This window comes from Ursus americanus, chromosome 19 (assembly GCF_024610735.1).
Source record: "Ursus americanus isolate L20-20 chromosome 19, mUrsAme1.1.p, whole genome shotgun sequence".
In the NCBI taxonomy this organism is placed as follows: Eukaryota; Metazoa; Chordata; class Mammalia; order Carnivora; family Ursidae; genus Ursus; species Ursus americanus.
Genome location: NC_142145.1, coordinates 27606614 through 27630052, shown reverse-complemented (window position 1 = coordinate 27630052; position 23439 = coordinate 27606614). Strand labels below are relative to the sequence as shown.

At 44.7% G+C, this 23439-nt stretch overlaps 1 protein-coding gene across 1 annotated transcript in view; it reads left to right on the top strand.

Annotated features, from left to right (window-relative positions):
- Positions 1–23439, top strand: part of SETBP1 (SET binding protein 1) — a 364424-nt gene that overhangs the window by 330481 nt on the left and 10504 nt on the right. The window contains 1 exon segment of the mRNA XM_045789978.2: positions 5285–5455. Within this exon segment, the coding sequence (XP_045645934.2) occupies positions 5285–5455 (171 nt within the window).

Below are 23439 nucleotides of genomic sequence, written 5' to 3'. Positions count from 1 at the left end.
CAGTTATGAGAATGGAAACTATTATCAAGTTTTCAAGAGGTTTTTTCTCTTGTGCAAAATATGTCATTTATGGGTTTTCCGAAAAGGGAAAGAGAAGAACATCGAATTGAGTCAAGAGGCATGGATTTCCCCACTTCTTCTGCACACATGATATGTGAGTTTGGGCAAATCATCTGGGCTTCTGTGGCTCAGTTTCCTTATCTGTGTATTTGGAATGTCACCATCTGCCTTTTGTCATCCACAGAGATGCCACAGAGGCAAATAGCGCAATGTATGTCACAGCTCTTTGCAAGATTGAAAGCCACTGACTGCTCAGTGTGGTATACCTCCCAGTGCATGCCAAGCCCTGCATTCTGCAGCAGGAAGGGGGCCGGGGAGGTGACTGAGGAACCCAGCCACTATCTCGGTGCTGTCATGCTCTCTCACTATTCCCATCTAAGCTTTGTCACCAGGAAATAACTGCATTTGCAGATCGTATAATTAAAAAATTAATTAAGGTGTTCAACAAGCCTATATTAATCACATAGCATTTTCTAGATCTACTGCTCTCTGCAGTGGGTGTTACAGAATGAATTACATATGATCCCTAGGTGATGATCCCATCAGCCCCTCTATTTTAAAGAAATTGTGACATGAGGACCCATCAAGGAGTCAAGATCTAGTTCTTACCCCTTCTCACCAGCTGTGTCATTTTACGTAAGTTACATGACCTCTCTAAACCTCCTTTTTCTGACCTAGAAAAGGGGAGTATACAGTACTCGTCCCACAAAGATTTTTGTTTGTTTGTTTGTTTTCCCCATAAAGAAAATGAGATAAAGTAGCTTTATAAACCTAGAGCAACATACAAATTACTCTTAGGCGAGGCTGCTTTTTATTATCCAAGGTCACAGAGCTCATTGAAGGGATCCTGGGAAAGTCCGCCGCCATAGACCCTGCTTTTCCTCCATGACCCCTGTGACCTTGAACAACCCGGGGAAGAGGTAATTGAACAGCAACTACTACTTTGGAAGAAAGAGAATCAAAATATTGAAGCTATTGACTCACCCTTAAGGCAGTAAACAGTGCTTTGGTCTCTGACCTTTTCGCATCCTGGGGCAGTCAATAACCTGGCCGCCCGGCTGCAGCGCCTGCCCCTGCTTCTGATTTGGGAGTACTTTAACCTTGAACTAAGCTCCAAGTAACCAAGGCAACAGGAAGTCAGCTTCTGCATCGGAGGAGCGGGAATCCATAAATCAAGTCCCTAATGCAAACACGGTGTGCAGGTAGAGGTTTGAGGGGATAAGTGGTCTATGAGAAATTACCTTTGAAAATGAGTGACTGTCCCTCGACACACTACAGCACAGTTTCAAAGGCTTTTTCAAAAACCTATCGATAGAGGTCAACAGGTTATTAGCAGAATGTTTTCCTATAGGTTTAACTTTTAAACAATATTTCCTCTTGGCTCTGTCTTTTAATTATGAACAGATGTTGGATCCACATAGTTATTAGCATTGTTCTTTCCTCCTTTAAAAACGTCCTGGCCTCCAGACAGGGGAGCCTCGCTACAGTCTGTCCTGAGCTGGGGTTGACGGATGTTCCGAACTCAGGCGCCATGTGTGTTCTCCACACGGTCTGCTGTCAGGTTGAGAAGTGACCCCAGGTGACATCAAAGCTATGCTCACCTTTACTCAGGTCCCAGGGTTAGTTGAAGGAACACATCTCAGTGGTCCAATCAGCACAACATGAAATCCGGGTTTCTTTTTGGGGGACCTCAAGCTTCACACCTCTCCCTCCCATGGAGAGAGGGAAGCCAGGTCCATGCTGAGAGGAAAGGTTCCAAATGTCCCAGCACTCCACCCTCATCCCACATCTCCGAGAACTTGGTTCTGAACTGTTCCACGCATGTCCGGTCATTTGGGCCCCTCTCTGTGGAGCATCAGCTCCCACCTGGAATGAAGAGAAACGACTTCCGGTGGCCAGGCTGCCCAATGCTCTCTCCTCGGAGGGGTCACCCATCTCAGTACCCCAAGCCCTTGGCCCTCAGGCAGATTTGGGGGATTCCAAATGCTGTTAGATCAGGCTTTGTTGAAAGCTTATCTAATATACTTGCTCATGTATGCTATTTCTGGGATTGTTTCCATAATCCTTTCAAAACCCAAAAATGTCTGAGAAAATGTCAGGGCTCTTTTTTTCTTTTTTCCTAATTGCTTTTCAGATTCATTGGATGGCAACTAACAAACAGTACCATAATCTAGAAAATCCTAAATTATTGAGGGTTTTCAAGACAGCTAAATAGTGACAATTTGAATTATAGAGTTTTTAAGTGTCATTTTATTACTTTTAACATAAACACTTGAGTAGCAAAGTATGCCCAATAGAGGTATGATCGAATGAACTTTAATGAAATGATGTGGACTGAGACTAATTTGGATCGTGAACATTTGCATGAAAATGGGTACAACGAAAATGACTTGAAATCAGTTTGTTCCCAAGTGAGAGTTAAATATCCTCCTGCTAATCCTGTTTGTGGCTTGTTCCCTGAACCTGTCATAATTTGCACAAAGAATCACCTGCCCAGCCTGTGTCCACAGGTACAAAGATGACAGTGGGTTTTCCCGGAGGAGCTATTACCCAGCAGAACTCTGGGACCCCTTGGACTTCCAAAGGTGCGCCATGGAAGGCACACCTGCTTCCATTTAATGGGAGCGAGACCGCAGTGGCACAAAGTACCGAACTGGGGGACTTCCGTCAGACCCCGGACTGCTGTCCCCAGTCGAGATTGTTAGCAGTCAGTTGTTCAAGCACAGCATTCTACCCCAAAGCCTGTGCTCTGGTAGACTTCTAGATCTCCCCGCCTCCAAAGTCTGTTTATTTTCTCAAAGGAAACAAAATTTAGTATGTTTGTGGCATTAAAAATATTAACAGTGGGGCGCTTGGTGGCTTAGTCAGTTAATTGTCTGCCTTCTGCTCAGGTCATGATCTCAGGGTCCTGAGATCGAGCCTTGCATCGGGCTCCCAGATCATTGGGGAGTCTGCTTCTCTCTCTGCCTCTGCCTGTCACTCCTCCTGCTTGTGCTTTCTTTCTCTATCAAATAAATAAAATCTAATCAATAAATAATAAAATAAAATATTAACAATAAGGAAGGCTAGGGAGGAAAAGTAAAAACTCCCTCTTTCCCACCAAACTTTCATGTGCTCTCCCTCCTGAGAATAACCACTGTAAACTGTTCGGATTGATCTCCCTGTGGGTGGTTCTGGATGTGTGTTACACGTATTATATATATGTGTGCGCCTGGCCCATCCCTGACACCCCTGCATATTTCACAAATGGGCATCCTGTCCACGTTCGCTGCCCTTCCTGGTTTCCTGATGGTCGTGCCCTGCAATCTTTCTGTCACAGAATTTGATGTCTGTCTACCTCCACTATCGAAATGCTATGAAATACAAATCCTAAGAAGTAGAAATGGCATTGTTATTCACAGCACCCGGGGAGTTTCAGAGGGTGGGATGGAGAGTAGGAGGAAGGTAGTAGTAGGTCAATGAAAATGTCAACATGACTTTCTTCCTTAGATGCTTACAGGTGCTTTTTCCAGGTGTGAGGCTAGGGTCCGTGTACCCTCGATGTGAACGATGCTGTCGGCCGACCAGGGTGGTGGACAGGGGTTAGAAGACAACCAGCTGGGCCGGGCTGATCCGTGGGTCCTGGATTTATCATCTGGCTACTTGCAGACTCCCAGCCCCGACATTAGGGCTGTGTGAGTTTACTTAGTTATTGCTTAACCTCTGAGAAATGTGTTTTCCTCATCTGTAAAATTAAGAAACTGCTAACTTCTGCACTACACGCTTCAGGGGGCTGCTATTGCCCCACCCACCCCCACCCCACACCAGGCTGGTTTCACTTGGCAGCAACGTAACCTTACTCGGGGAGAGGACTGAATCACCCACAGGGTTGCAAAAAGAAGGGTCAAGAGCTATTGGGATAAAGCCCCTTTTGTTGTTGCCGTCAGTGGCAGGTAGCCTAGACGTGAAGAAATTCTGTCCGGATGAGCATCTGATGTGGATTCAGACACCCCCAGCCTCTGGACTTAGGCTTGGATGAGTTGTAGAGGCACTTTCCTACAGCTGGGGGTGCAGAAGGGCCCCAGAAATCCTCGGTCGGGTCAGGGAAGAGAACGGAGCCTTTGCCAGCTGCTTTCTGTTGCCCTGAGGAAGCAGCAGGCTGCAGCACTGACCGTGGTGATGATAAGAGTAATAGGCACAGGAAACACTCGTCGTGGACGGTGTGTCAGGCACTGCTCTGAGCGCTTTACGTTAATTGCCTCCGGGATCCTCCCAGCCACCCCTGGGAGCTTATACTGTTCCAGCCCATTTGTACAGCTAAGGAATCTCAAAGCTTGGAGAGGGGAAGCAACTTGCTTATGATCATGCAGCTAAAAAGAATGAGAGAGCCTGGATTTCAACCTAGGGAGCAAGGCTCCAGAATAGCTCTATAATTTGTTATAAAGTCAACGTCCGGCCCTTACAGAGGCACTTCACAAGAGGTGCTTTTCAGCATCACAAAGGCATGACTTAACAATGCTTATTAGGACCAAAGGCTGAAAAGCCCCCAAATCAACTTCTGCTTGGCCACGGGGACTGCCATCACACATCAGCCCCCACAGTGCATCTTCTGCTCCAGCAGACTGGCCTCTCGTCTGCAGCATCTTCGGTCCCCACCCAGAGCTTAGGGTGTGCTCTTCACGGCACCCACAGCGCCTCTTCCTCTTGCTTGCTGCTTTAGCATAGGCTCTGCACCACCTCCCCTCCCTTCTCCCCACACTTAATCTCCCCAGCCCTCCCCAGCCCTCCCCAAGCACCTCGACTGTGAGCGGCTGAAGAACACGTCAGCCCTCCCTTATGTGTCACCGATATTTCCCTCTCCTTTCATGTCCCCAGCTAGATGAGAGAAGAAGCTAGGGTGGGGTCCCCTTCTCCCCCTCATGCTGCACACAGCACAGCCTCTGTCAAGTGGGCTTCTTGACCCATAGAAGGCACAGGGTACCTGCTGGCCTCTCCTGCTTCGTCGGGCCCATGCCCCTGCTTCCGTGCAGCCAAACGGACTGTTGTCACCGCTGATCTCAGCCACAAAACCAGAACGAGCTATGCTGCTAATATATTTTTTTTAAATGTTCTAAAATTTCATTCTTGTTCTACCGAAAGGAGGTCAGGTGAATTCACAATTTTCTCCGCTTGCTTTCAGGTTTTCTGTTGTCTGTTTTCCTGTTCCTTTTAAGTAACTGCAAGCTTTGGGGTTATTCTTTTGTAGGGATGCCAAGTCCCCACCTCAAAGTGGACCAAACGGCAGCACACGGTAAGAGCGAGGGCTCCGTGTCCAGCATGATGACCAGGAAGAAGCCAGCCGCGGTTGACAGCGTGGCAATGCCCCCGAGCCCAGTGTTATCGCTCCTTGCTGCGTCTGCAGCCACGTCTGATGCAGGTGAGCGCTACCGGAAGCTCTGGGCTGACTCCCTGGAAGGTGGGCACGGAGAAGGCCCACGGGGAATGTGCTGGGGAATGCAGGCGCTCCGCTTCGCCAACCTCCCATGGACGCTGAGCGTGTTCCCGCGCTGGGCTTTCAAGTGGGAGCAAAGGAAGGAGATCAGCTCACCACCTGGGGGCAAAGGCCTGGGAGTAGCAACTGAATGATAACAGTATTAATGGCTTTTTATCAAGTCTTAGTAATTATTAATCTCTGCATCAGGGGCCTTATCTGTGTTATCTCATGTGACTCATCAACGAGGTCTGTGAGGTAAATACTTATACCCTCAGTTCAGAAGAGGAGGCCAGGAGTCAAAAACTCACCCCAGGAACCTGTGGACGGTCAGGATGCCAACGTAGGTCCAGTACCCATGCTCTCGACCACTGCGTTCGATTAGCTCCCTTGCTCACTGGGGGTGGGAGACAGTAATCAGAGTTTCTCAGAGGCCTTGATTCATTCTACCCCATGATGTCATGAATTCCTCAACAGTCACCAGACTCCTCACCGGAAGTTGGTAAAATATAAACTCCTTATTCACACGTCCCAGATGCTCTGCCTTCCTCTGCTCCCCACATAACTTCCCACCAGTGCCTTCACCAGTCCCCACTTGGCCATGTTTATCCCTCCTGCCAAGAAGGCAGGCCTTGGACTTGGCTTAACACCTTTCTTTGAGGACAGCCTTCCTCAACTCCTGTCTACATCCCACTGACCCTGAAGGCCCAGCCTCCCCCACGCAGCTTCCGGTGTCTCTACCACGTGTTCAGAGACTACAGAAGAACTGTCTTCCACTCACTTCTTCCCCTTCACAACGAAATTGTACATACCTGAGAGGTGGAATCATGGTTGAGGTTCTTGCTGTCTTCATGGCATACAGAACGAGGGCACACGGGGAATTAATGCACTGGTGACTGTCCGGCATACTGTAGTATTTAGAAATGCCTATTAGGATTAGAAGCCCCGGAAGAGACTCATTGTTGATAATCACTCTAAACTCATATTCTCAGTGAGTAGTTGCTTTGAGCAAAGAACTCAACTTGTCTTTATCCCTACCTCCTTCATGGAAATTACTGGTAATTAGAAAATGTGCCTGATCGAAAAAAACAGAAGGAAGTATTTGGAGTGACACTTCCCAAATTGAGTTCTGCAAAATATTAGTAGGTGTCTGTGATAAAACATATTTTCATAGTTAAGTGGGTCTAGGGAATGCTGCTTCCTTTCCATAGGGCTTTCCAGAGCCTTTAATTGACCAGTGTATGCGCTTGATGCTTCAGGAAGAGAGACATAGAATTTTACAATCTTATCTGACCGCAGAACCCATTTTTCTGGCAAGAGCTCTTAACATCTCTTGGAAATGCCATTCTCCCCAGCCATTGGGGAAATTTCGCTTAGAAGGAATGGGATAGTCTCTCAGATGGGATCGGGCCTCTACCCATCATTCACCCGCTAGGTGTGAAGTGGAACTTCTTGGTGGAAATGCCAAGTGAATGATGCCTGCAAGCAGAACAGGAAGAGGTCAGAGGGAAGGCCGTAGGTGGGTGAGGAAGAAGCTACCCTGAAACTTGACAAACGGGAGCACATTTACGGGAGAGCGTCCCGGCGGAGGGAGCTATGTGGACCGAGTCCTGGGTGTGGGAGCTGGTGCCAAGCCTGGAACTCCGAGAAGCCATCCGTTGGCTGGAGTGAAAGATTCGGTTTGGAGTCTGCACTATCCACGCCCATAATTACTTATGCAACCTTGTTGGGTAAGCTCTGGAGACCTCCCTTTATGGATTTAGAAATTAGCCTGTATATTTCTGCCTCTGCTTGCCGAGCCCAGATATTTCCCAGGGGCGAAAGACAGGTGGTCCCCCCATTTTCCTCCCCTCAGCTCTTTCCATTCAGAGTGAGAGAATGCGTTCTCGGGACCCCATGCTTTCACGGGCTCGCCTCCTCTATTTGTGTTCAGTCATTTACAAATATGCCAAACAGGCGTAGGAACAGGTGGGTATTAAACTTTTAAACCTGCCTCTCTGGTAATCAGAGCTGAGCCAAAGCTCTCCTGTTTCAGGATGCAGGAATGGGCTGTTTATTTTTGGCAGTGCTAAAATGAGACCCTCAGGAGAATTTCACAGATTTGGTCCATTTCCGGGTCTCAGGCTGCTAAGCAGAACTTTGGGGAGAAAATAAGCCAGAGATCTCCCCAGGTGCTGGAGGCCAGACCTTCCCGAGATTCTGCTCCCCACAGATAAATGGCTTCCCACAAACCTGAGAGAGTTAGGGTCACACAGTCTGGGCTCGTGTCCAACGCCCCGTTTCACACGCGATGCACACGTGATTGCTCCCGAGATTCAGAGATCTGCCTGAGGTCACCCAATTGGATCGGAAACCAAACGTCTTGATTTACTGCCTGATTTCCGGTGGATTCTCCCTTCTGTTATAGGCCCAGCATTAGCAAAGGCAGATTTCTTTCTCCCTAGTTATGGGCTCCTACTTCTTTTAGGGAATAGTGAGGGAAACTCATCATTTGAAAAGTTAACCACAGGCAAGCACACAGTAGAAAGTTAACAAATAGTATCTTGGTTTGATTTCATTCAGTTGTGTGCCTGTGCATTAGTCATATATATTTCTGCTGAGACAATTCACTTCATTTTTATTTTCTTTAGGGTCCCTTTTTCATCTTTCACTATAAGCAAGGTAATTTAGAAGTACTTCTGGCCTGTTTCCGGTAGGTCATCATTTTTACAGAGTGGTTTTGAAGACCCAGACAAGTGCAGAGGGGGGAAAAAAGAAAAGAGAGTAAAACGAAGTGTCTTCGAAAGCAAAATTAATTTTAAAAATCATGTATTAAGATACAAAGTATACTGAAGGAATTCAATTAATTAGAAATTCTTTTCCTCTTAAAGTAACGAATGCTAACATATCTAGTAGGGCCCCCGACACATAGTAGATACTCAGTAAGTAATCGCGGAGCGAACTGGATCGTGGTGAGACAGCAGCCGTGTGCTCGTACAGCACTAGACACGGAGACAGACATTGAGAAAAACGTGCTCCGTCTGGGAAGTTAACAATCAAATGGAAAACATTTGACGGACATGTGGTAGGCTGTTGGTAAATACTTGCCAAATAATTAATCAGTCTAGAATCCTAACAGTGTTTTTTCAAATAGGTGATCATTGGTTAAAAAAAAAAAAACAACAACCCACCTTATTTTATAAACACCATAACATGGGAGAAATGGATGTGGGTCACAGGTTTAAAACATGTCTTTTCTAGCTCAAGTGGGGGGGGAGGTGGATGGTGTGTGTGTGTGTGTGTGTGTGTGTGTGTGTGTGTGTGTGTGTGTGTTTTGTTTTGTTTAAGGCAATGTTTTAGCCTCTCGGAGTCTGGGAAGCATGCTGATTATAAAGTTATTGATTTGGAGGAAGAGCCAGAAGAGGAGCTGCAGGAGAGGGAGGCCAGACGGAGAACATGTCAGTTTGTGAGCTACTGGGAGGGAGGGATGGCCGTGGCTGCCACCAGAGCGCAAGCAGGTCAGCCTTCGTGATCAAACTGCTCAATGGCTATCGACCAGCCACAGTCCCCAGCCACCACGCAGGGTCTGATTCGAGGGAGCACTGCATCATCATTGTGAGTAATTAGGGCTAATGCAGTAAAGGCTTCGATAAAGTTTGTTCAAAGTGATGCATAATTTGAAATAACTTCTATTGTGCTGTCCCCATCGTGATTTAATAACCATATCAGATAATCCATAGCTGAATAAGTCAGGCTAATTTTTCTGCTCTGCTACATATTGACCTAACTTCTCAGGAAGGTCATGCAACGTGGAGAGAATTTGTGATTTCACTACTGAAACGTCCCCCCACCTTTGTATTTCAGATGAGACTACATTAGTAAGTAGACTAAAAATTCTGTAGGAACTCAGTAAAATGCCAGGAAAACAAAATCTCTTCGGTTCTGCATCTGAAAGTCTAGTTGGAACACACACACACACACACACACACACACACACACACACACACACAGTATCCTTTCATCTTAAATCCAAGGAGAAAAAAAGACATATATCAGGGTTGCTATCACTGCTCCAATCTCAACTGCTCCAGGTGTGGCCCCAGCTCAACGGGAGGCAGGTGGGCACAGCTCATGGTTTCTGTCTGTTTCATATCAGGGCTAATCCATTAGTCTCTAAAACTATATGATCAGCCTTGTTTAAAACTACCAGAGCCTGTGAGTAAGTGGAAATATTGGGGAAGGATGGGTAAAATAGGTGAGGGGGATGAAGGAGGGCACCTGCTGTGATGAGCACGGGGTTGATGTATGGAAGTGTTGAATTGCTACATTGCACACCAGAAACTCATATTACACTGTATGTTAGCTCACTGGAATTTAAATAAAAACTTAAAAAATAATAATTAAAAAAAAACAAAGTACAAAACAAAGGACAAAAAATAAATAAATTTCACAAGTATATTAAATGCTTAGACATTTTGCTTCTGAAGGCAGAGACTAATAATTAACCAAACTATCAAGTATATGTCAGCCGTCAGAACTGACATATACCTGTAATCAAGATGCAAAACCTTAAGCTTGAAAAATTACCTTCACAAATAAAAAAACACATTCTTAATTCTAATGGAATTAGAACGAAATCCAGTATTCTAGTAGCTGGAGCAAAATAATCATGAAAATTGCTTCTGGCCCCCAAATTCTAGCATGCCTGATTTTTCGATTAACCAACTGCCATCCATGGAGAGGGGCCCAGAATAATGAAATCATATTCAGGTGCAAAAAGCAATGAATACTCTTGCAATAAGAATTGTAATAAAATTATTTATTTTATTTCCTTCGTGCCTGTGTGGAACCATCATCTGATGCTCCCAACCACAATAGCGTATCAATTCAGCCAAAAGTCTTGTCTTTCAAACTAAAATAGAGCAAATAAATGTACAAGTTAGTAGGACTTGAAACATCCAAGGGCTGTAAGTATACAAATCGAAGAAGTCTTCAAATAATAAAATAAATTCCTGCAAGGCCAGATTAATCACTTAAAATATACAGTGGAAAACCTTCAGAAAAGACCTAGGGCAAATAAAGCTTTATTTTATTTTTAAAGATTTTATTTATTTATTTGAGAGAGAGAGAGACAGCACAAGCAGGGCGAGGGGCAGGGGCAGAAGCAGGCTCTCTGCTGAGCAGGAAGCCCAATTCGGGGCTTGATCCCAGGATCCTGGGATCACGACCTGAGCTGAAGGCAAATGCTTAACTGACTGAGCCACCCAGGTGCTCCCTAAAGCTTTATTTTAAAAAGGAATTATTCAGCTTGCCTGAAAAATGCTGCCTATGGACCCACGTGGAGGCAGCACAGAAAGACTGTGTTTGCCTAGAGAGCTCTCCTGAATGTGGGGCTTATGAAAAGCCCCCCTCTTCTTGACTTTGTGCCATGAGGAGACCCAGTAGGGTTGGAAGCTTTTGTGCTTCCCTGAAAATCCCATCACAGCAAAGGCCTTCTGAAAAACCTCCAAAAATTATTTTTATTTTTGACCCAAAAGGAGAAAGTAAGCTCTTTCCTGATTTCATACGGACATCCTGGAGCAGCTGAGCAGTCCCCATGGCCACAGCTATAAACACCCCAGAGAAGCACCAAACACTCCAAAATCTAGCCCCTGCCTTCTGCTCCGGCCACATCTCCTTAGAAATGTTAACCAGCACCAAACTCCTTTGGAATTCCGCAGAGTGTAATTTTCAAAAAAAACCTAAAAACTCATGTCAAAAATTCAATTATTTAACAAGGGTCCAACTTGGTGATAAAGCTGATTCAAAGAAGAATTAGAGGGACAGGACATTACAGGAACGTAAGCATTGGAGAAAGAACATCAAGCGAGATTGCTCAGTTAATGTCCTAATAGGCAATAAAACCATAACCTCCGGGCTTATCTTTTCTACCAGTCAGAAATCATTTGCATATTTTCTGAGTAAAAATCTTCAAGTTAACATACTACCTGGCAGAGTCTGGGACTGTAATCAGTAGTGGGTAGCAAACCCAACGAAGGTACATTTGCCTAGATAGTTAATCCTGGGGCAGCCCCGTAAAATGATGACTCTAGGAATCCAGAAAGCCATGAGCCCTTGCATTCGCCTTGTTCCTAAGTTTTGGCCCATTTTTCTTCGCACCACACCCGGGCCATGCACTGCTCTACTTGAATGCATGTGTCCTTGCTTCAGGTCATCTACACTGAATCTCAGTCCTGCACTGAGCCGCTGGCTGATCTCAGTCCTCAGGGCTCACATTTGTAAAGGGGTGGAAAGCATACTACCTAGGGTAAAGGATCGTGGTGAGGGCTAAATGAGATAGTCCTTAGGAAAGTCTTAGCAGAGTGCCTGGCACATAGCAAGAGGTTAGCAAATGAGCGCTGTGTAAATACTGCCATGTTTGCTATTACTGTTGCCATCATCTGTTGTCCATGCTGGAATGTTCCTCTCTCCCTCACCCACCCTTCAAGCCATGTAGATGGCTAATTCATGATTATCTTTCAAGACTTGGCATGGTGTCTTCAACTCTAAGAAGCCTTCCCTCATAGCTGCTTGGAGAACCACCCTTGGCCAAGTTGGATGCCACATCCCCTGTCCTCCAGGGCTCCCTATTGGAAGCCCATTGGTGATTGATCCCTACATTTAATATCGTGTCTGTGCTCATGCCTGTGTCCCACACTGGACCGTTCCCTCCCCTATTGTCAGATCTTATTCAACTTTAAAACCCCAGTACCTGGCCCCCAGGTGGGCAAACAATAGATAGTCATTGAATATTAGACAAAATGAGTAACAACTGTTTGCTGCGTAAAACCATCTGGTGCATGAAGACACATACTCTAGAGTCTTATTCATTCAAGTGGAGAGGCAATGATTGGCCTTTATTTTCCGTATCAGTACCAGAAACAGCAGACCATCCTAAGAATGTTCGGCAGAAGCAGCTACCTGAAAGGGACCTCTGGGGCCTCCAGAATCTTCTGTTCGGTCATGGCAGACCAGCTCCTGGCTAATCCACCAGGACATTCCCGGGGGAAGATTGTTTTCAAGGTGAAGAGTCAGCCTATCTGGTACAGTGTGTGCAGGACAAGAGCGTGTGCTTCTTCAGAGAGGAGAAGGAGGAGCCTGTCGCCAGGTCTCCCCTCACTCGGCTCTTCTGTGATATTTGGGGGATGAGCCACTCAATGGAAAGCTAGGCTGCAATCTAATTATTTTATATATAAGAGTCTTGCATTGTGCCCAGGGTATTGGTTTCCCAAGAGCAGCAATCATATTTCCTATTTCGGTTTTATCCCCTTTGACGAGTATCCAGTCTCTCATAAATTCCCAGAACCTTGTGTTACATGGGACGAAAATAAGAGAAGCAAAAGCCAGGCTATTAAGCAACCTGTAATCACATTTGGGTGTCAAGAACCTGGCACAGTGCTGGGTGCGTAGTAAATACTCAATAAACATGTCTGGACTCGATTTGACTTTTTTTTTTTCCTCCAGAGTTGAGATTTTAGGAAAGACAGGTGTAATAACAGGTTTGGAAGTGCTGTGTCTGTGAGGAATTTAACTCAATTTATCTTCTCTGAATGCTTCATACAGATTATGCTCCCAACCACCTCTTGCCACAGTCAGACCCTCTTAAAAATAGAGTAATGATAATAATACATTTTCTCTTCTTCCCAGTGACGGTATCATCCCCACCTCCATTGAAGCCCAGTGGGAGGTTTGGCTGGGAGGCATCTGGCGCAGGGGGAGTCAGGTGCGATTATTGTAATGAGGGCTCCACGCTCAGTGAAATGTGGGAAAGAAAACCTCCCAGACGTGAAGCGATTTCTATTAAGATACTCATTTTTATATCAAATACTCAAGCTCCTCTTTATAAATCGGAGAGAATGAAAAGAAACTCTTAGAGGGGGAGATTTTATGTGGCCAGGAACGAAAGGGCACAAATATTTTATGATCAGTTTTGAGATGAAAGTGGTGTGCCTGCCTCATTCACTGGCTCCTTCCGTTTCCACGGGTCTAATTAGATTGTTGGTTTAACGGTGGCGAGATAATTTAATGGCCACTGAAAGCAACTGTGTGCATGAGAAGGGGGGACCGTGCTTTGGGTTTCCTGTAATTAATGGAGAGTTTTTGAAAAACTTCTTGGTTCCAGTGAAGATGGCATACTGTGCCCAGCTGTTGAGAAAGGAGGTAAGGTCTTTCCTGCTCATTGCTGTGGAAATGGCCTCAGGCAACGTGGGAGAACTATGTAATGACTGTCATTAAGAATGATCTGTAGTGGTCCAGGCAGGCTATAGTCAGTCTAGGACAGACAAGAGACAGAGAGAGGGGTAGGGAGAAAGGAGGCAGTGGGGAAAGCAGACTAAGGATTATGAGACAGACGTGACAGAGAGACAGACAGACCCGGCTATCACTCACTGGACAGCCCTCTCCGTTCTACCTCTGGGAGCCACTGCAATAATCCCACAGCATCCTCCCAGGGCATCTCCTTCTCTTGTTGCTTAAACTGGGGTCGACCAGACAAGACCCGGTTAGACCAGCCTCAAAGGGCCCTCTGCCAACCCCTTCGTAGCAGACGGAGATGAAGAAACTGAGCCCAGAGAGATGAACTGAAGTATAAATCTTACCTGAGGGAGAATTAGGAAAGCTGAACTCTTTCTGGACACCACACGGATTTATAGTTGGAAGTGGATTTGGAATTCAAGGGCCAGGGTTATTGACAGCCTTGTGGGACTTACTCATCCATTCCCTTGGGTAATTGGCTGAGTCTTTCTGAGACTTCTGAGTCTCAGTTTTCCCATCACTGAAATGGGAAAAGTAATTTCTGCCTTTTTGGCAGTGGTGAGAAAGAAATAGCAGGTGAAAACACCAATCACGTATTCAAAACAATATATCACTGTGTCATTGGCCCCTCTCATGTCAAGAATGAAGTCATGCCGTGTCATGATTTAATCATGTTAAGTCATAATTTAGTCATGTTATGACTCAGATCATAACCTCCATTAACTATGTTTGGAAATTTTATCCTCACTCCTTGTTCCAAATACTCCTATCTCAGAGCACAGTCAAAGCTCCTCCCTACCCGTAAGGGTATTAAATGCTCTACCGAGTTCATCTTACTGGAACTTCTATAAGGCTTTGTTACAACTGTCAAATAATTTTTAAGTACCTGGCACGCTGATACATACAAGTATAAGATCGGCCCCTGCCCTGGGGAACTTCCATGCTGTTTGGAAAGGCCCGAGTCCCAAACATAAGATGACCAAATAATATTAACAAGTGAATAAAGACAATCTCAGATGCTAACAGAGAGATCACTGAGCAATTGATAAGTTATTAATTTCCAACCCAGTGGTACTCGGCAGCTCGAGGGACATGATAAAATGATCCAGGAAGAGAGGAGCTAAAAGCACTTTCTGGGGATGGATTGAATTAAATACGCAGACAAGCAGCAGGGGCAGATTTACGGCATCTCTGAGCTCGGAGCATATGTGGAGATGATGACCAGTGAGGCTGGAAGAGAGGTTAGGCATCGGAATATGGGGTACCTGAAATTCTAGAATGAGGCACAGTGACCCTGGTGAAAGGCAGTGATGGCAAACAGCAGCCATGAGTCGATGGCTACCTGCAGTCATGCTTCAACTGGCCTACAGGGGGTTATACATTCTTAAAAAAATTAATGTGTCAACATCAGAAGACTTACCTAATAATCAGGAGTTTTGGCGTTTTGAAACTCAGACGACCTGATGACTTTGGGCTCAGATTCCTGGCATCAGTCGACCGATACAGAATAATATCCACCCCATTAAATGGACCATATTCTCTTTTGTTTCTCATCCCCCCTCCCCCCGCTTCCTTCAGGGTCCTGACCAACTACAGTCATTATACTGGCAGCCTGGCCCCCTAGAGGGAGCCATCAAAGGCGTTCGGACTGGACAGAGTAAGAGGATCGAAACAATGTGCAGGGACGCCTAACCTAGCAGAAGTAGCATGAGCGGTCCATAGTAACATCTTGTGTTATTTAACTGTGGAGTTCGGAGGTTGGAAGAGGCCTTTGAGATTGTGAAATTGACAGAAATTTGGCACTCTGATGCAGTCAATAGTAGAAAAGTAACAGGGAAACCCAAGCTTTCTTACTCTCTCTAGCTCCCCGTCATCTTTGCTTCCTTAAGGAAATATGGTACGAAACTGGCTTTGAAATAGGGCAGCCCTTGCTTGAATCCTGAGTCCATACTCTAAGATGTGTGCCCTTGGAAAAACCATTCAGCCTCCAAGGTTCCTGTTCTCATCTCTGTACAACCGAGGTAGTAATGTCCTCATGCGGTTGCGATCACAATTAAATGAGGAAACGTGAAATACTGCAGCCCACTGTGGGTGCTCCAAAAATGATCATTTCTTCCCCTTTCCCTTAGTCTCATATGACAGCAGGAACGCTGCTTGGTATAGTCTCACCTGGAGTGTCTATGGTGTGATACGAAGTAGAGGTTACCAAAGTAAATGATCAAAAACCCAGCACACCCCCCCAGCAAAGAATGAAAGTCCCCTCCCCACCCCCACAAAGGACTCCTAAAATGTGACATCTGTTACTTAAATGTCCTTTGTAATTCACTCTGTTTGTAATTCACTCTGTTTGTTTTACGAGATCTGCTTTTGAAAGGAGCGCAAGGAGGGAACTCCTCCCCCTCTCAGATTTCCACCTGTTGAATCCTCTTCCCCAGCAATTGTTACATGTCCCCTTGATACCTTGTTCAGCTAAGGGAGACCAGATAACCTTCATGCAATAATGAGGAAACACACATTTCTGTTACCAATGAGCAGTTTCAAAAGACAAAGAGAAGGTGCTAATGGAGGGAATTTCAACTGTTCAGTGATCCCAGTGATGTCTGAACACCCTGTGTGGCCTGGACCCAGGGCTTGCCCCATAAAGGTGACAGAGCTCAGAACAAAAGAGAGTAAGCCTCATATTACCTTGCAATTCAGTGGGGGAGGGAGGCCAGCCTCCTGCTGCGTTCCTGGGTGGCTAGGTATAGTTTCAATGCTCAAAAACACTCCTCCAAGGAGTTTTCCTGCCCTCCGATACCTGAAGGTATCTTGAGAGGACTTTCCTTATTCTGAAACCCAGGTTTGTTAGTGCTCGAATCGTCGCAGTCCTGGTCTTTGTCTCATGCGTCATGCCAGAGTTAAGTGATTTGGGCTTTACATATGGAAAGTTCGTTTTGTTGTGTAATTAATAGGAAGCAGACTTTGGGAAGCTGATGATCCAGGCCCTTATTTATATGAGAGCATATGTCTATGTTTTGTTTATGACTCACTCTCTTACTCCACGCATTGTAACTTGGGTTTGTTTACACTAACTTTTCCTAGAATCCAAGCCACATGGTATATGAGCCAATAATTTATGGTCTCTAAAAGGGAAAGATGATGAATGAGCTTTTTCCTCTTAAATTGTCAAATCTTAAACTGAGGAAGAAGTATTTGCTGCCTTGAGTCTGTCCAAGCTTGTATTTGGTGGGGGGAAAAAAGGTAATGTGAAAACTTAAAAAAAAAAAAAAAAAAACCTGCTGGCATAGCGCTCTAACTTGAATGTATAGATATTTGCCAAGAAAACATATGACCACTCCCCCACAATATACCACGTATTCTGATTCAAATGTTCAGCAATGAAGAGCCCATTCATCCTCTCTGCTCTGATCTCTCTATCCCTCTGTCCCTGTCCCTCGCTCCTTTTTTTTTTTTGATGTTAGATAAGTAATATATAATAGGTACATGTCTCCCTTTTTCAGAGGCCCCAGAATTTTAATCAATCTGTGGGCTTAAATGTTCAAGCTGTTTTTCTTAAAGGCACTTTGTAAATGTCAAACTTACTTTTGGCGTCGATTTTCCACTTCACCCGTGGAGCGGCTGGGACATCAGTACTGCCGTGGTTTTGGTCATAGCTCAGATACTCCAAACAGTTAATGGTGCTCTGAGGAGAGTAGGGAACAGCTGAAATACGTGAAGATCTAATTTAATTTACAGTGATTTGGATCCCCTTCAATAAATCCTTTCACATTTCACACACAGCCTTTACAAAATAGACAGTAAGTGTTGGTTTAGGTCAAGTCACGTAATTGATTTCAATTCAAGTAAGTCAGCTGAGCTCTGTGCTGGTCACGTGGGGGAGGGAGGCACGGAACTGAGTGTCTAGCACAGAGCCTGGCACCGAGCGGGCTCAGTCAGTGCTTCTTCCAAGAATGAATAAGAATGGATAAGGCATGGTTCTTGTTCCTTAAGAAAACACAGTTTAAAAGGAGAGAGAAATGCAGATGAATCCCAAAATCTTAACACAGGACAGACTATATGAAATGCTGCCAGAAAGATACAAGCAATGTAGAGAGGACCAAAAAGATTAATATTGAAATGAGAGTCCTCAGTGGCTTTTAGAGGAGTACCTAATTAAACTGAATTCCAGCAGAAATTGGAAAGCACTAGATGCATACTGAGTATTGTTTGTTGTTGTTGTTGTTGTTTTTCCCCTATCCTTTTCTTTTCTCAGGAGGGCAGGAGAATTGCCTCTGGATAAAAGAAAAATGTAAGACTACCCCCCGCCCCCGCCATCCAGCATCAGATGCAATATCCTCTCTGACAGAAATAGAGTTGGGCACACACCTGTAGGCAATGCAAAGTCCTTGTTTCTGTGGCACATCCGTCATCTGCTAACCAGACAGACACGAAAATATGTGAAAGTCTCAAGCAGTGGGTAGACATTGCTTGTTTTTATGAAGAATACAGGGATATTTTGTTGTGTAAATTGCCATTTTTTCTTGAAAAACCTGAATAAAGAGAAAAACAATAGCATGCATTTTGAGTCACTTGAATCAAGCCCAAAAGGAGTTAAAGGGACAGTCGTTAACTCTGAGGGTATTCGAACCCTCTCGAAATTCTACAAATCTGGGCAGTCTTTGAGAAAACAAAATTAAGATTCAAAACTTTCATAACAGACTAGAACACTGGACTAAAACCAATAAAATTAAACTTTGCAGATTTTAATAGAAAGCTTGTATTTAAACTCAAAAACCAATTCACATAGCAATGGCCAGGTTTGGTGGCAGTTTATATGAAAGCATCTAAGGGGGTTAATTGAGTTTCTATTTAGTGTGAGCCAACAGTGTGATGTGGGGGGGGGGAGGTGCTTTGCAGGTTTTATTTATTTATTTTTTATGTAGCTCTCATTAACAGAAGTATAGTGCCTTGATCACAGAAATTAATCAACCCAATCTTTCTGCATAATCATTTCATACTTGGAAAATCAGTTCAATTCCAGGCACCAAAATTTAAGATGAGATTTGGCAGATGCTAAAGTCTCCAGAGGGACATGATCAAAATGGAATATAGTCTAGAATTCATTTCATATGAAACACAGACGAAGGATGTGAGAGGTCTTACCTGCAACAGAGAAGACTTGGAGATGTTTGACTTTTTTTGTTTGTTTTGTGTTTTTGTTTTTTGTTTAACAGAATTGTATTTATTTAGTAAGGGTCCTGCCAAGAAGTCAAGATATTTGTCTGGAAACACAGAACTGAGGGGTGAAAAGTCTAGACTAGAACCTTATTCTCATAATGTCCCAGGCAATATGTTTTCTATCAGGTCACAAACAACCAGCCTTAGTTTTTAAGTAAACAAATACAATTACTAAAACCAGGAAGAAAATAAACATGGATTACCTACTATTTGATGGAATTCTTCAAGCGCTAGCATGGTCAACAGGATTTATTTTATCTGAGCCTCAATATTAAATATGTGAACATTTTCATAAGATCATATTTGGTGCATTCTTCTTTGTTCTTCCCTGTTTTCTTTCTTTCTTTTTTTCAAAATTTAAACGAGAGAAAATCTCTCACCATCAAGTACGAACACACAGCTACAATAATTGGTGTATTATATAAGGGATGGTATTTATGGTTAAGGATACAGTTATGCCACGTTTGAGAGGAAAGAAAAAAAGAAATATAAAGAGCCCTTTGAGAGGGTGCGACCACCCCCGCCATGTGACCACCTGGCGTGCTGTGAGACTCGGCAGATGTAGCGTCAAACTTTTTGGCGTTAACTGCATTTCTCTCCAGCCTCTCAACTTGTCTAGTCAGTCTGCTGGGGCTTGAGCCACAGGCAGCAGACAAAAGCCAAAGTTAATCAAAAGGAACAGAGTAGGTCTCAGTGGCCCCCTTACTCCTGTCTCAGAGTGCCACTACTCACAGTTCCCTCCATGCCAAACACCCAGGAAGGCATGGTGGCCCTAACACGCAGCACCCCCAGGAAGACTCCCAGCTCCAGAAGCCTCCTCCGGTGGACCCCTGCAGGGCAGTTATGCCCAGGGCACCACAGAGACAGAGTCAGTGCCTCTGCTGATGGTGCCCTGATCTCTGAGCTCTCTCCCTTCGCCCAGCCCTCTCAGGCCTCCCTGAGTCCGGGTCACTACCCCTGGAGGCTCTCTGAGCACCCTGGCTGTGTTCCTGCGCGGAGCCGGTTCTTTCTGGAGACAAGGTGCCACCGCCTTTATCTGTCCAAAGCCACAAGTGGTTTCCCCAAAACTCAACTCAGGAGAAGACTGGCCTTATTCCCCCGTGGTCAGAGAAGTCGAGGATTCTGAAAACCTGGGCAGCAGGACCTTGAGACTGCCTAACTAAAGACAGGAGGTCTGCCTCGAGCCCCATTGTAGCAGCTCTCCGTGGAGAGGACACTCTTCCCACGGCCACGGAATTACATGTGATTCCATTAAAGTGGCTCTAGGGAATATGAAGATGAGTGATAGCCAGGCTTTGGTCTCCAGGAGCTTACGATGTGAAATAATCCGGCAAGAAATCTTAAGCAAGCATCTACTGCGAAAAAGGCACTGCGCTCTTTGTTAGGGGGTGAAGGAGAGCACAGGGCGTCTGTCTTCAAGACGCTTGAAGCCCTCGTCCACCGCGTGCTCATAGAAAGTTAAGATCTTCGAGAATTAAATCCTGAGTGAACAAACGCTTCAGGAGTTTAGAAAGGGAAAGGACAACTTCAAAGCAGCCCCAGTTTTTGATCATGTGGTGATATCAGTAACATGATTTTGAACAGTTACCCCATTCAAAATGTATGCACCCGTCTTTTCAAATACAAATTTCAAAAGGATGAGATAAATCTGAAATCATATTGTTAAAATGACTTTAAATTTCACTTCATTTTGTTATGAATGAAACGAAAATATTTTCACCATCATCAAAATGTTACACTCATTTTAATATTTCTTTTTTTTTTTTTTTTTTAAAGACCTCATTTATTTGACAGAGATAGAGACAGCCAGTGAGAGAGGGAACACAAGCACGGGGAGTGGGAGAGGAAGAAGCAGGCTCACAGCGGAGGAGCCTGACGTGGGGCTCGAGCCCATAACGCCGGGATCACGCCCTGAGCCGAAGGCAGATGCTTAACCACTGTGCCACCCAGGCGCCCCTCATTTTAATATTTCTAATGTTTTAGGAAGGCCAATTGAATGAGTTTGAGTACTTCTTTTTGAAAACCTTGGGTTGTTTTTGTTTTAACACTTGTGATAAAGCAATTTGAAGCTCTGATTTCAAATTCTGTTTGTTTCAATATTTGTTAGTAGATGTTGTAGGTTAAAAGGGTATGTCACATAAACATACGTCCAAAAGGAGCAAGTGCATCATTTTGCTTAAATCAGAATGCTGATTTTTTTTTTCCAATCCCATCCATCAATTAAACAAAGGTTGTTGTTGAAATTTGGCTAACCAACTTCCTTAACAATCAGATGGTCTTGCATATCAAAAGGCATTGCATTTTTTAATGAGTTCAAATCTCAGAAACTCTTCATTTGAAAGTTAACTCTGTTTACGAGATTTCTTAATTTGCAGATTTAAGGGATTTTATAGGTTACAGTATATCGTTTCAGCAACAAAATTGCCAAACAGTGGAAACATTTTCAGTTTTCAAAAATGCTATCTCAAGTATTGAGTTTCTTCCTAAAAGCAGTTACATTCTTGCCCATTTTATCCTAACGAGACATTAAGTTTTTGCTTGTGTTTTTTACTGACAGCCCATTGACAGCACAGAAAAGGTGAGAACATTTAGAACCCTTGTCTTTTTATACAAGAAATTGCCAAAATTCATCTCCGAAAATGGCAATTCTTACACAGTTTGCTTAGGGAAACCAGTAAAACTCTGCATGGCGTATAACTTATTTCATGGATTTTCCTGATCTTATTTCAAAGTTTTGTTTTTTGTTTTTTTCCTTTTCAAAGACCTTGATTTTGTAATGAATCAGGAGGGCTGACCTATCGTAGCATTTTGAATGTAGGACATGACAACACCCCAAAAGTAATAAACTGACAGGATGCCTGTCAACCCTTTAAATGAATGTGGCCTCTCCTTCTTCTCCTGGGTCCCTCCAGCCCAGCTGTGACAGGTGACACATCATCTGATTTACAGCCCACATAAGGCCATCACAGTTGCTCCAAATATTAAGGATTAGAATGCTTAACTTCTTATTTTTTTAGATAAAAAAATAAGTAATATAAATAGAAACTATTTCATATGCTTTTCCTTGTGGCCAGGTAGAGAGTCTCCTCCATGGGAAACGTGCACCCCACTAAGGAAGTGGTTGAGGGGAGAGGTGATCAGAGCTGGAGAGGCACAGAGGGTGTGAGCAGGGTGGGCAGGGCGGCACAAGCGGGAGAGTGTGAGGCAAGCTCCTGGATCCCTCATGCCAGTAATGCCTCCCAGAAAATCTAGGGGAGGCACCCTGGTGGCCTTTGCCTCTTCAGAGCTCCCCATGTAACATGCACACCCCTCCCTTCATTTCTCCATCAGCCAAAAGGCCCACTTCACCTCCACCCATGGGAGAATGTGAAATAAGAGCAAATGTGAAATAAGAGCAAAACCAAACCAGGGTCCCCGCAAGCCATTGCGGCCCGGACAGGAAGTTGTCCTGGGAGAATCAGGTGGGGACTGTGCTTCGAAAAAGCGAGTCACGTTTCTGGAGAAACCCCAAACTGTATCAAGATGCCTTTAAAAACAGAATGGAAACACCTTTCTATCGTGACAAATCTCCCACATCTGCTACCCCTTAATTCTAAATTACAACTTTGAAATTGGAAAGCAGTCCTAGAGTACTTGTGCTGATGACCAGCAGCAACTGAGGGGGGCCCTGCCTTATAGAGGCCTCAGCAGCAGAGGCAACTCGCCATCTTTTTAAAAAGAGCCTTTAAGGCCAGGATTGTGTAAGGTTAATTTAAATTCTAAGGAAAAAGGAAGACAGTGTGCATGCCAAGGCAAGTCGCTTCATACATCCCATTAAAAAATAAAAGGCAGCATTAGGAGCACAAGAGATCATTACTGAGTTAAGTACAAAGTTCCCTCGAAGTGCAGGATTTCGTGGGAGAATATTAAACAAGTGAATTCCCTTGAGCTTGTATTTGCTGACCACGTAGCGTAGACCAGATCGTGTACCACTGTGTGAACGAGCCTGTGCTGGGGCCCATGGGAGTGCAAAGAAAAGACGAGGCTTTTGCCTTGGAAGGATCTTAACGTGAATTACCATACAATGCAATTCCCACCGCAGCTGTCTGCCTTGACTGAGGGAGACGCTGTTCCAGCCCTTTCCACCCTGGAAGGCAACTCCAGGCAGCTCAGCAGTCCCCAGTATCACCCGACCTCCCTGTAGGGATATTTAAACTGCAAGAAACATCCTAATGAGTCTAGAGATGAATTTACTTCCCTCTCTGACGCACCCAAAACTTTCTTGTTAAACTAGAGTGTGTCTTGCACGTGGACAAAGTAGCCTCCAAACCACTAGCACCTACTTGAGGGCAACTTTCTGTATAACAAAGCCTTGTTAGCCTTTATCTTGCTCACAGTCCCTGGCCTCCATCTGCAGTCAGAGCGCAAAACGCAGGGCTAAGTCCAGTCTTTGATTATCATAA